This window comes from Lissotriton vulgaris, chromosome 1_1 (assembly GCF_964263255.1).
Source record: "Lissotriton vulgaris chromosome 1_1, aLisVul1.2, whole genome shotgun sequence".
In the NCBI taxonomy this organism is placed as follows: Eukaryota; Metazoa; Chordata; class Amphibia; order Caudata; family Salamandridae; genus Lissotriton; species Lissotriton vulgaris.
Genome location: NC_141685.1, coordinates 2042638036 through 2042650312, shown reverse-complemented (window position 1 = coordinate 2042650312; position 12277 = coordinate 2042638036). Strand labels below are relative to the sequence as shown.

The window sequence follows — 12277 nt, the reverse complement described above, 5'->3', positions numbered from 1 at the left end:
AGAACAGGATGCAAAGACAATTCTGGTAGCTGGAGGACCCTGCTTTTGTCCTACTAGACATCTGTCTCTGACATTCAGACATGCGTTTCTGGTATCATATTTCCGGGACCCCCTTAATTGATTCTGGAGCAATTTTATTACATGTTTTCTAATTTGGTTGGGATTTTTATTGTTTGATATTTTGACTGTTACTGTTTTGGTACTGCATAAAAAGTTGACATATTGCCCTATGTTATGGTCGTCTGCTCTGTGCCGTAGCTACCAGGGGATTGAGTTCCGATTAATTTAATAACTTGGAAGATTCATCTTAATAAGAGTTGTCATTATTCCTTGAAGTTAGCCACCCAAATTTAATACCCTAATATTGAATGTTGCCCACACCATTGTGTTAAATAGTAAAGCAGAAGCATATCGATCTGAGTTACAGTTACTCATAAATTGAGAATCATTTAACTAAGAAATTTATCACAACAAGCAATAGAAGAAAAACAATATTCTTCATAATCATCTCATACTGCTCAGCGCTGCAGTGGATATAAACTCTGAACCAACACAGGAGCAGACTGTGCAGATATGCACAATGGCTCTGAAGGGGCATCTATTGTCTCTTTTGAGTCCAAGAAATTGCTTTAAATAAAGCCATAACTGTCAGCTGCAAGAATTTACCAAAGGCAAAGCACTTCAAACATGCTTAATAATGGTAAAAGCATGTGGTGGCGAGCAGTGTTCAATTATTTTTACTTCACTCTATTCTGTACGTATCATCATCTTTTAACTTATGATATCATAAATGTGGTTTGTTAAATTCCATTGCTCAAGTTCCATTACCCGCAAGTCAACCACATCACAAAGCTGATACCCAAACATGTTCATGCCATCTGAAAAATATCATCAATCCATATACTGATTCTCGTGAGCAATCTGATGCTAAAAAGGCATAGAAAGCAAACTAGAACATCACGGTGTTCAGAACATCACAGTGTACCCTTATCGGCACAACATTGGCATTGCATGGAATTCATCAAACTATTTTGCTTATTACAACAAAATAGTTATCAAGCTGGCTGCATGTTTCTCCAGTCCACAGGCATGTTAGCAACAGGCAATAAAGAAAGCGTCCTGTCCGCCCCAATTCGCGGAGCGGCACCAAACAGGCTAGGACCTCACAGCTTCTCCAAAGGAAATTACGGACCTCCACACCAATTTAGTGGAAATGCAGGGAAAATTTATTTCGGAATGTAATTACAAGGACCAGTGTCCTCCATGACGCGTTTTGCTCCTCCTGGGAGCTTTATCACATGATGCGTCTCCATTACAATGACGTATTTAAAGTGAATAATGAGCACTATTAGCCTTAGAAAATAGGCTAACCGATTACTTTAAATTGAAACTAAACAACAGACTTTGGCAACTAATGTATGCAAATATCATTATTTAAAGTGCAAAATGCATATAGCAGCTCAGGTAATCTATGCATAGTGTATAAAATTATACTATTTACTGACATATTACTATAATCAGGTCAGAAATTATTAGCTGTGCAAAATACAATGAAATAAAGTGCATAATGCGAATAGCAACTAATGAATTAAATAATTGCATAGTGCAAAAATAACATTGTCATGCCTGAAATTGAGCAACATCATCATATATCAATATGTTGCAAAATATTTCAATTATTCGTTGTGAAAAAGGCAATTTCAACGCGTAAATTTATACTAATATTTCCAAAAAGTTGAAGCAGCACCTATGTGCATGGTTATCAATCAACAAACATTATCAGAGACATTCAATATATACGGTGCAAGTGCAGATTCCATACAATCATGTCAATAATTAATTAATATATGTCTGTAGATAAAACCACTGATGTTAAAAACGGAAATATCTGCTGATAAAAGACTGCAATAAATAGTTAAAATGCCTTATTTACAACTATCCAACGAATATAAAAAATGAACAAAAAGTGCCAAACGTCTGATACGTGCAAAATAGTGCTGGGCAAACAAAGGTATAATGTGCAACAAACAAATATTCATTTTAGCAGCAGAGAAGAAAAAACTCCTGGATTGCTTAAGCCTAAGGAATCCTAAAATGCAAATGTGCCTACAGTCACATATCAGAGTTAATAGAGTACTCAGTAAGAATGACATCAGAACAGTGGTGGATTATGTCATTATTCTGATCTGATAAAAGCCACAGTATATGTGCACTGATGTAGTGGGCCCTACTAGAGACTCTACAGAAAATTATGAAGATCTTCATTCATATTCAGGCCATAAGGGACTCTTGTGTCGAGAGCTAAAATAAATTGGGATTCCTTTTGTCTAAGCATCTTATCACGATTCCCTCCCCGTCCGGGGTTGGGGACAGATCCCAAGACTGTGTACTCCAGGTCACTAAGTTTATTATCGTGAACTGACCTGAAGTGTCTCGCCACTGGATAATTATGGTCAGAGTTGACAATTGCCCTAACATGCTGAAGGATGCGCTTGTGCACAGGAAAATTTGTGCTGCCAATATATTCTAAATTACAAGTGCACTTCAGTTTGTAAATTGCGTATTCTGAGCGGCATGTTAGGTGTTCCTGAATAGCAATTTTCTCATCAATATAAGCTGTAGTGTAGTGAGTCGAATTTTTAGCAAATGTTCAGGCTTGGCATGAACTACACTTAAAAAACAGACATTTTCATAAGCCAAGTACCTTTAGCATTTACCTCTGGCATTCATTTGACTAAAGCATCCCTCATAGAGGGAGCCCGTCTAAAAGTAATGGCTGGCAAGTTTGGAAGGATTGGTCCCAGAATGTTATCAGTTAAAACGATAGGCCATTCAGAACAAATAATTCTGCAGATTGCCTGCTTCTGAATATTAAAAGTAGTTATAAGCCGAATAGACTGTACATTATTATCAGAAACAGTTATGACAACCTTTTTATCAGGCTTAGGCTGAAGTAGAGTCTCCCTTCGTCTGGCATTAGCTTTATTTAAAGCAATAGTCAGTTGGTTTTTAGTATAACCTCTGTTCAGAAATCTTTGGAATGCCTCCATCTGACACTTTCTAGATATTAGTTCAGAGCTACAAATACGACGTATGCCGATGAACTCGCCATACGGAATGCTATTAATCAAGTGCCAAGGATGTGTACTGTGGGCATGAAGAATTTAATTTCCGGCAGGAGATTTCCTATGCAACACGGTCTCTAGGACACCTCCATCAACATATAACAATACATCCAAGAATTGAACCATAGATTTGTCAATGGTGGCAGTAAACCTGAGATTTGAATCGTTTGCATTGATATCATCAATAAATTTCAAGGCTTCTTCCTTAGACCCCTTCCATATGAGACAAACATCATCAATGTAATGCCAATAGTGTGCTATGAGGTTCCACCAGCGCCGGTGGGCAGTTCTGAGGACATGCTTCTCCCACCGGCCTACAAGTAAACATGAATAGCTGGGGGAGAAGCACGAACCCATTGCCACACCACGCAGCTGCTGGTAAACCTCGTTGTTAAATTGAAAGAAGTTGGTGTTGAGGCATACTTCAATGATTTCCAACAACATATTGTTATGTTCTCTCATAGACAGATCACGATTATCTAGAAAATGTTTGGTGGCACTAATACCATGACAATGATTAATACTAGTATAAAGGGATTCCATATCCATTACAACTAGATAGTAATCCGAACACTAAATGACATCATTGATCTTGGTAAAAAAGTCTGTAGTGTCTTTAAGATAAGACGGCAAACTATTTACATGTGGCTGCAGAAAGAAATCTACATATTTTGACAGTTTTTCATTCATGCTTCCCTGGGCAGAAATAATCGGCAGCCCAGGCACAGGTTGAATTTGCTTATGGACTTTTGGTAAAAAATAGAGGACTGGTGTAATTAAATTTTCAACATTAAAAAAATTCATTTCATCTTTAGTTATCAGTCCAATGCGCGCCAATGATGGATTTTTTTTGCGGGTTTTCTCTTTTGCTTTTCTCATTTCAAACATTGATGATTTTCTGTAGCATGTTGAGTCAGTTAGATGCCGATCTGCCTCCATGAAATAATCTTTCTTTGACCACAGGACTGTATTTCCGCCTTTGTCGGAATTATTTATAATCACGTCAGAATTACTTTGAAGTTTTCTGATAAGTTAATGGTACTGGTTATTCTGGTAATCTCTCTGACGTGTTTGTGACATTCAATCAATCAATCAACCAATCAGTCATTTGTTAAGCGCACTACATACCCGTGAGGGTCTCAAGGTGCTGTGGGGGGGGAGGGGGCCGCTACTGATCGAACAGCCTGGTCTTTAGTGTCCTCCTGAAGGTCAGCAGGTCTTGGGTCTGTCGTAGGCTAAGTCGGAGGGTGTTCTATGTCTTGACGGCGAGGTGGGAGAAGGATCTCCCGCTGGTGGTTGTTCTTCGGATGCGCGGGAGGGTGGCGAGTGAGAGGTCTGCGGAGCGTAGCTGGCGGTTGAGGGTGTAGAAGGAGAGCCGTCTGTTGAGGTAGGCTGGACCGGTCTTGTGGAGTGTCTTGTGTGCGTGGATGAGGAGCTTGAAGGATATCCTCTAGTTGACGGGGAGCCAGTGCAGGTTTCTCAGGTGGGGGGTGATGTGGCTGTGTCATGGTACATCGAGGATCAGTCGTGCCGAGGTGTTTTGGATGCGTTTTAGTCAATTGATGAGCTTGGTCGGGGCTCCCGCTTAGAGGGCGTTTCCGTAGTCGAGTCAGCTGCTGACGAGGGCCTGGGTGACTTTCTTTCTTGTATCTGTCGGGATCCATCTGTAGATCTTGCGGAGCATGCGGAGGGTGTTTAAGCAGGAGGAGGAGACGGCGTTGACTTGCTTGGTCATTGAGAGTGTTGCGTCAAGAATGATTCCCAGGTTGCGTGCGTGGTCGGTGGGGGTCGGGGCTGCCCCCAGTGCTGTTGGCCACCAGTAATCGTCCCAGGCTGAGGGGTTGGAGCCGAGGATGAGGACCTCCGTCTTGTCCGAGCTCAGCTTCAGACGGCTGACCTTCATCCAGTCGGCGACAGCCTTCATTCCTTCATGGAGGTTGTCTTTGGCGGTGATGGGGTCCTTGGTGAGGGAGAGGATCAGTTGAGTGTCGTGGGTGTAGGAGATTATATTGAGGTCGCGCTGTAGGACGACGTGTGCAAGCGGGCCATGTAAATGTTGAACAGTGTCGGGCTGAGCGAGGATCCTTGGGGTACGCCGCTGATGATCTCGGAGGCTTCGGAACGGAATGGGGGGAGGCGGACACTCTGGGTTCTGCCAGAGAGGAAGGAGGTGGTACATTCCAGAGCCTTGTCTGGGATCCCTGCAGCGTCGAGGCGTGCGCTTAGTGTGCGGTGGCAGACGGTGTCGAAGGCGGAGGAGCGGTCTAGGAGGATGAGTGCTGCAGTCTCTAGCAGGGTCCTGATGTCATCGGTGGCGGCGATGAGGGAGGTCTCGGTGCTGTGGTTGCTGCGGAACCCTGACTGGGAAGGGTCCAGTATTCTGTTCTCTTCGAGGTATCGGGTTAGCTGTCTGTTAACAATTTTCTCAATGAACTTGGCCGGGAAGGGGAGCAGAGAGATGGGTCGAAAGTTCTTGAGGTCTCTTCGGTCTGCCTTAGGTTTTTTGAGTAGGGCGTTGATCTCAGCGTGTTTCCAGCTTTCTGGAAAGGTCGCTGTCTCAAGGGAGAGATCGATGACGTTGCGTAGGTGGGGTGCGATGGAGCTGCTTGCTTTGTTGAAGACGTGGTGCAGGAATGGGTCTGACGGAGAGCCGGAGTGGATTGTACTCATGGTCTTGATGGTGTCATCGATGCTCACGCTGGTCCAGGCTAGTAAGGGGACATGGTCGAATCTGTGCGGACAGTCTATTGTGTTGCTGTCTGTTGGGGCTGTCTGGGTGTTGAAACTGTCGAGGATGTCTGCTATCTTGCGGTGGAAGAAGGTGGCGAGGGAGTCGCACAGGGCTTGCGACTGCGGGATATTGTTGGTGTTGGAGCTGGGTTAGAGAGTTCCTTCATGATGTTGAAGAGCTCCCTGCTGTCGTGTGCGTTGTTGTCGAGGCCGTCTTTGAAAGAGGTCTTCTTGGCAGCCCTGATGAGGTGGTGGTTGTGGACGGCGTCCTTGTGTGCTGTCTGGAGTTTGTTCATTGTGCCATTTCTTCTCTAGTTTCCGGCAGGCTTACTTGGAATCTAGGAGTTCAGCGGTGAACCAGCTGGCCCTCTTGCCGGTGTCTCTGTGGGGGGGGTTTCTTCAGCGGGGCGAGGGTGTTGGCGCAGTCCTCGTTCCAGCATCTGAGCATGTGGACAGCGACGTCGGTGTTGGAGGGTTCGGTGGGTGGGCTGAGAGTGAGGTTTGCATGTAGTTGGTCTTTGGTGATTTTTCTTCAGCGACGGCGGGGGATCTGTGGTGTGTGGTGGGTTTCTGGAAGGTGAAGTGGATGCAGCGGTGGTCGGTCCAGAGGAGTTCGGTGGTGTGGCTGACAGAGACGTGCAGGCTTGAGGAGAAGACGGGGTCGAGCGTGTGGCCGGCGGAGTGGGTGGGCGTTGCGACGAGTTGTCTCAGTCCGAGGTTGGCGAGGTTATTGATCAGGGTTGTGGAGTTGTTGCCGTTGTTGTTCTCAAGGTGAAAGTTCAGGTCTCCGAGGAGGATGTAGTCGGTGGAGGTCAGGTCAGGGCGTGCGTGCTGATGAAGTCGGCGATGGAGTCGCTGAACTGGGGGCGGGGCCCGGGGGGTCGGTAGACAAGGGTGCTTCTGAGGGTGGAGTTGGGGTCTGTGTGGATCTGGAAATGCATGTGTTCGGCGGTGCTGAGCGCGTCGTCGGTGCTAGTCGAGACCCTGATGCTGTTCTTGTGGACGATGGCGATTCCTCCTCTGACTCCGTTGGTGTGATCTCTGCGGGTGATCTTGTAGCCGTCTGGATGGCTATGGCGATGTCCGGTGCGGATGGGTTGTTCAACCAGGTCTCTGTCAGGAAGGCGACGTCTGGGGAGGTTGTGTTGAGCAGGACCCAGAGCTCGACGGCGTGTTTGCATGCAGAGCGGGTGTTCAGTAGTATGCATCGGAGGTGGTTGAGTCTTTCTTGGCGGGTGGTTCGTCAACTCTGTGGCTGGTGTACCTGCAGTTCCGGCAGGTGAAGGGACCGTGTGTGTTTAGGAGCGGCCTTGAAGCAGTTGTGGGTCCGTCCGGGGTTGAGAGCGTGCAGAGTGCTGGCATCATAGTGGCGGCGGTCGTCATGGCGGGTGAGGGGGCCAGGGGTGCTAGAGCTGGGCGCGGTTCAGGCGCGGGCGGACGGGCTTGCCGCGCGCCAGCGGTGCGACCGGTATGTATGGAGAGGTGGAAGTGAGGAGCAGCTGGGAGGCAGGGCCAGCGAATGGGCAGTCAGGGGGGCGGAGCAGCAGGGGACGCAGCGGCGGGGGCGGTGAGGGGCGACGAAGGAAACAGAAGGCAAAGGGTACAACAATTGAGGGGTTAACGAGTGGCACAGAGAGTAGAAAGGTCACAAAAGTGCAAAAGGTCACAGAAAACGGGGGAAACGAATGGCACAGAAGGTAAAAGAGCACAGGAAAAGGGCAGAAAGGTCACAAAAAATGGGGGGGGGGAACGAGTGGCACAGAAGGCAGAAAGGTCACAGAAATGCAGGGGTAGCTAAGCAACAGAATTGAAAACGGGCAGAGAGACACGGGCCGCGAGGGGCGCAGAAGGAAAAACCGGGCAGAGAGACACGGGGGAAGCGAGGGGAGTAGAAGGGAAACCGAGCAGAGAGACACGGGGGCAGCGAGGGAAACAGAGGGAGAGAACAGGCAAAGACCACGTACAGGCAGCGGGGGAGAGAGACAACAGCAGTCACAGACACAATGAAAATGCAGTCACTACAACTGGAGCAATGAAAGAAAATACAGGCAATACAATTAAGGATGAGCAAACCTCCGGCCTACCACTGGCCACCAGGGATGAGGCGCAGGTGGTAGCCTGCGGGTGGAGGAGGGCCTCGAACTTCCTCAGCAGCGGCAGCTGGGGCAGCGACACACAGGCGGTGCTGTGAGGAGGGGGAGCGACCTACCTGGAAGGGTCAAGGGTCTCTATCCTCACCGTGCAGCGGCCGACCTGTATGGGGAAGTGGGAGAGAGCAGCAGCTGGGAGGCGGGAGGTGGGGACAGCGAATGGGCAGTCAGGGGGGTGGGTGCAGGGGATGCAGCGGCGAGGAGCGACAAAGGAAATAGAAGGCAAAAGGGCACAACAATTGAGGGGGAAACGAGTGGCACAGAAGGCAGAAAGGTCACAAAAAAGTCAAAAGGTCACAAATATACAGGGGGAAACGAGTGGCACAAAGGTCCCAAGAAAGGGCAGAAAGGTCAGAAAAAACGGGGGGAAACGAGTGGCTCAGAGGCACAAAGGTCCCAAAAAGGGAAGAAAGGTCCCAAAATACGGGGGGAAATGAGTGTGACAGAGGCGCAAAGGTCCCAAGAAAGGGCAGAAAGGTCAGAAAAAACGGGGGGAAACGAGTGGCACAAAGGCACAAAGGTCACAAGAAAGGGCAGAAAGGTCACAAAAAACGGGGGGAAACGAGTGGCACAGAGGCTGAAAGGTCCCAAGAAAGGGCAGAAAGGTCACAGAAAACGGGGGGAAACGAGTGGCACAGAGGCTGAAAGGTCCCAAGAAAGGGCAGAAAAGGTCACAAAAAACGGGGAGAAACTAGTGGCACAGAGGGCAGAAAGGTCCCAAGAAAGGTCACAAAAAACGGGGGGAAACGAGTGGCACAGAGGCAAAAAGGTCCCAAGAAAGGACAGAAAGGTCAGAAAAAATAGGGGGAAACGAGTGGCACAAAGGGCAGAAAGGTCCCAAGAAAGGGCAGAAAGGTCACAATAAACAGGGGGAAACGAGGGGCACAGAGGCACAAATGTCACAGGAAAGGGCAGAAAGGTCAGAAAAAACGGGGGGGAAACGAATTGCACAGAGGGCAGGGAGGTCCCAAGAAAGGGCAGAAAGGTCAAAAAACGGGGGCAAACGAGTGGCACAGAGGTACAAAGGTCACAAGAAAAGGGCAGAAAGGTCACAAAAAACGGGGGCAACGAGTGGCACAGAAGGCAGAAAGATTACAGAAATGCAGCGGCAGCTAAGCAACAGAAGGCAAAAACTGGCAGAAAGACACGGGGGCCACGAGGGGAGCAGAAGGAAAAACCGGGCAGAGAGACACGAGGGCAGCGAGGGGAGCAGTAGGGGAACCGGGCAGAGAGACACGGGGGCAGCGAGGGGAACAGAGGGAGAGAACGGGCACAGACCACCTACAGGCAGCGGGGGAGACAGAACAGCAGTCACAGACACAACAATGAAAATGCAGTCACTACAACGGGAGCAATGAAAGAAAATACAGGCAATACAATGGAAGATGAGCAAACCTACGGCCTACCACTGGCCACCAGGGATAAGGCGCAGGTGGTAGCCTGCAGGTGGAGGAGGGCCTCGAACTTCCTCAGCAGCGGCAGCTGGGGCAGGGACACACAGGCGGTGTTCTGCTATGTGGTTACAGTTCTATAAAGACTTCTGAGCTCTGTGATGACCCTCTCACTATAAACATTGATTGCGTCTTTAGGCATTAAGAGTAGAAAGGTGGAACCTGGACGAAAGGGACTTTTAGCTGGTTTACTCACATTGATAGCTTGGCTGACAGTAGGAGCTTCTACTGAGTCATTCTCATAGGCTAAATCATATAATATTTGTAAGTTAGAACGATCTTTAACCCGCATGGCACCATCAGTATGGAGAACCTCAGATGTTGTTTCAGTGGCTTTACCTGAAAACGTATTTAGTTGAAAATATTTGATGAGCTTAATTTTCCTAATTAATTTAAATATGTCAATTCGTGCTTGGTTTTATGAGAAGCGATTTTTAGGACAAAATGACAATCCCAATGAGAGAAGTTGTTCCTCTGCTTTTGATAGCACCATGTCAGTCAAGTTAATCACTGTGTTTTCCGTGCTGTTTGTTATTTATTCCAAGTCCTCCTTGTATTGCCTCTTGACAAAGGCTTGCCTGTTTCTGTCCCTCCTCTCACTCCTTTGTTTGTTTGCTGATTTTCTTGCGCATGTAGAAGCTTGCAGGGGCACAAGGTATATCGCCGGTCCTCGTTCACAAAATTCAACTCCTCAGCTAGGGAAAAGTTCATCATGCCAGGTTGATTCATGGCTGAAGTTCAAGGTCTATTATCCTCTACATCGCTGTTTGATGAGGTAGAGTCAGAGTCGCCTTATAACAATGTCTCCTCAGTTCCACTGGTAACTTGTTTACTCTGTGATTTGCTCCCAGTCAGAGCCTGACGTTTGTATTGTCGTACTTATGAGCAAATGTAAATATTCTGCAGGTAGCATATTCATGTTGATCATGGGCAAACTTGTATATTTTACGTTCCTTAATGACGTCTTCGTGTTTTTTAATGTGCGCATCGATTTCTTTTTTGCTTTTAGTAACAAGGTCAGTTTCACCTGTAGCATCTAATAATCCGTTAATGCGGTCAATTTCAATCAATAAAACGTTGCGGTCAATTTCAGCGTATTTGATCAAAATATGAATCCTGTTCATAGATGTCTGTAAATTGTACATATACATATCAGTTAATATGGTTCAGCATCCTTCTTTTGGAAAACCGTATTGTTTCTTGCTCATAATTATTCGACACAGAATTCATAACATCACATGTTCAATGTAAACAAATCATATTCTTCTATGCTGGTATTTTGAAGAAAATTCTTTATTCTTATTCAAACTCTTCTTCTAAGATTGAAAGCCACAGTAGCCAACAGGTTTTGTCCCGAGGGACTTCTTCAGGGCTACTTTTAAAACTGCTCCTATTAAAGATAATGGGTTCAGACTTTTTTAAATCAATTTTCCTGAAAGAGAGGCTTATTTCTCAAATCCTGTGGTCCATATGATTTTCATAGGGGACCACTTCCAAAGGTCACCTTGCCTTATACCGTAGCCGGAATCCATGTCCTGGAAAACATGTACTTCTAAAATGTCATAAGAAACAAACTAGTGAGCTGTGGCAAAACCTTCTGTGCCAAATATAAAGTGGTCCCCTGTGAGAAATCATATGAACCATAGGGGATCAAATAAAGTCAGAATCCATTATCTTCAATAAGAACAGTTTTAAAAGAATCCCTGAACAAGTCCCTCAGGACGAAATGTGTTGGCTACTGTGGCTTTTGATCTTAGAAGAAGAAGCGTTTGAAAAAGAAAAAAAGAATAAAGAATTTTCTTCAAAATACATGCATGGAAGAATATGAATGTTTTTACATTGCAAATGTGATTTATGAATTCTATGTCGAATGATTATGAGCAAGAAACAATACGACTTCCGAAAGAAGGGTGCTGAACCATACTAACGGATTTAAGTTGGAAATTTTTCCATTGAAAGAGGTTGAACTTTTGGTTCTGTGAAACTCATAAGTTTCAAATAACTTCTCTCACACTAGGGTTGCATGCGGTAGGATTTAGTCTCAACCTCTTTTGCATATTTGATATACACATATATACACACCAAAGTTTGGCTGAATCCGATGGTTTTAAAATATTTAAGAAAAAAATAGATACATATATCTTACCTCAAATTTAAACCATTCAGAGTTCCACTGGGGGTTAAGGGATTTCGGATATACATCAGTCTTAAATGTGGTATTAGCAAATTTAACCTAAAAACAAAAGTTATATTCAGAAGAAAACAAAAATTAAGATAATACAAAATGCATGAGGTGCATTCATAAATAACTGATGATGAATACTCTATAGCTTCTATTTCACTTCAAACCAGGGAAGCAATGTTTATGCAAAGCACAGTAATTATATCAACCTCACATGACATGGCATTATGTTAACACTAAGTTTACACAGTAATACAATCTGGAGGTCATAATTCCAGGCTGACACTATGTGCCCGATTACGATATCAGTCAGAGTTGCCTCCTACCGACACCATCCCTGTTTTGGGAATGACTGACCTCTGGTCGGCAGTCCCGACACTGCAATTACAATGCGACCGCACATTGTGGGGTTGCATACTCCCATTTCTCATTGGGAGCTTATGTTGCGGCTGTAAACCAGAATTAGCACAAGCTCTCATAGAGAACTGGGAGATTCTGTTGATCCCTGCACTGCGTGGCAGGCACCCGGTGCAGGGATTAACAGGGGGGCCCTAACCTGAGGCCGCAGGGGGAAGTAGGCCTTGCTAGGGCCCAAAACTCGCTTTCTGACAAGCTTTTCATGTCAGAGACCGGCTTCTT

At 46.1% G+C, this 12277-nt stretch overlaps 1 protein-coding gene across 6 annotated transcripts in view; it reads right to left on the bottom strand.

Annotated features, from left to right (window-relative positions):
• Positions 1-12277, bottom strand: part of C2CD5 (C2 calcium dependent domain containing 5) — a 915439-nt gene that overhangs the window by 859347 nt on the left and 43815 nt on the right. For all 6 annotated transcript variants that reach the window (XM_086920391.1, XM_086920370.1, XM_086920386.1 and 3 more), the window contains exon 3: positions 11603-11689. In XM_086920391.1, the coding sequence (XP_086776517.1) occupies positions 11603-11689 (87 nt within the window). The remainder of the gene's footprint in view (positions 1-11602; positions 11690-12277) is intronic.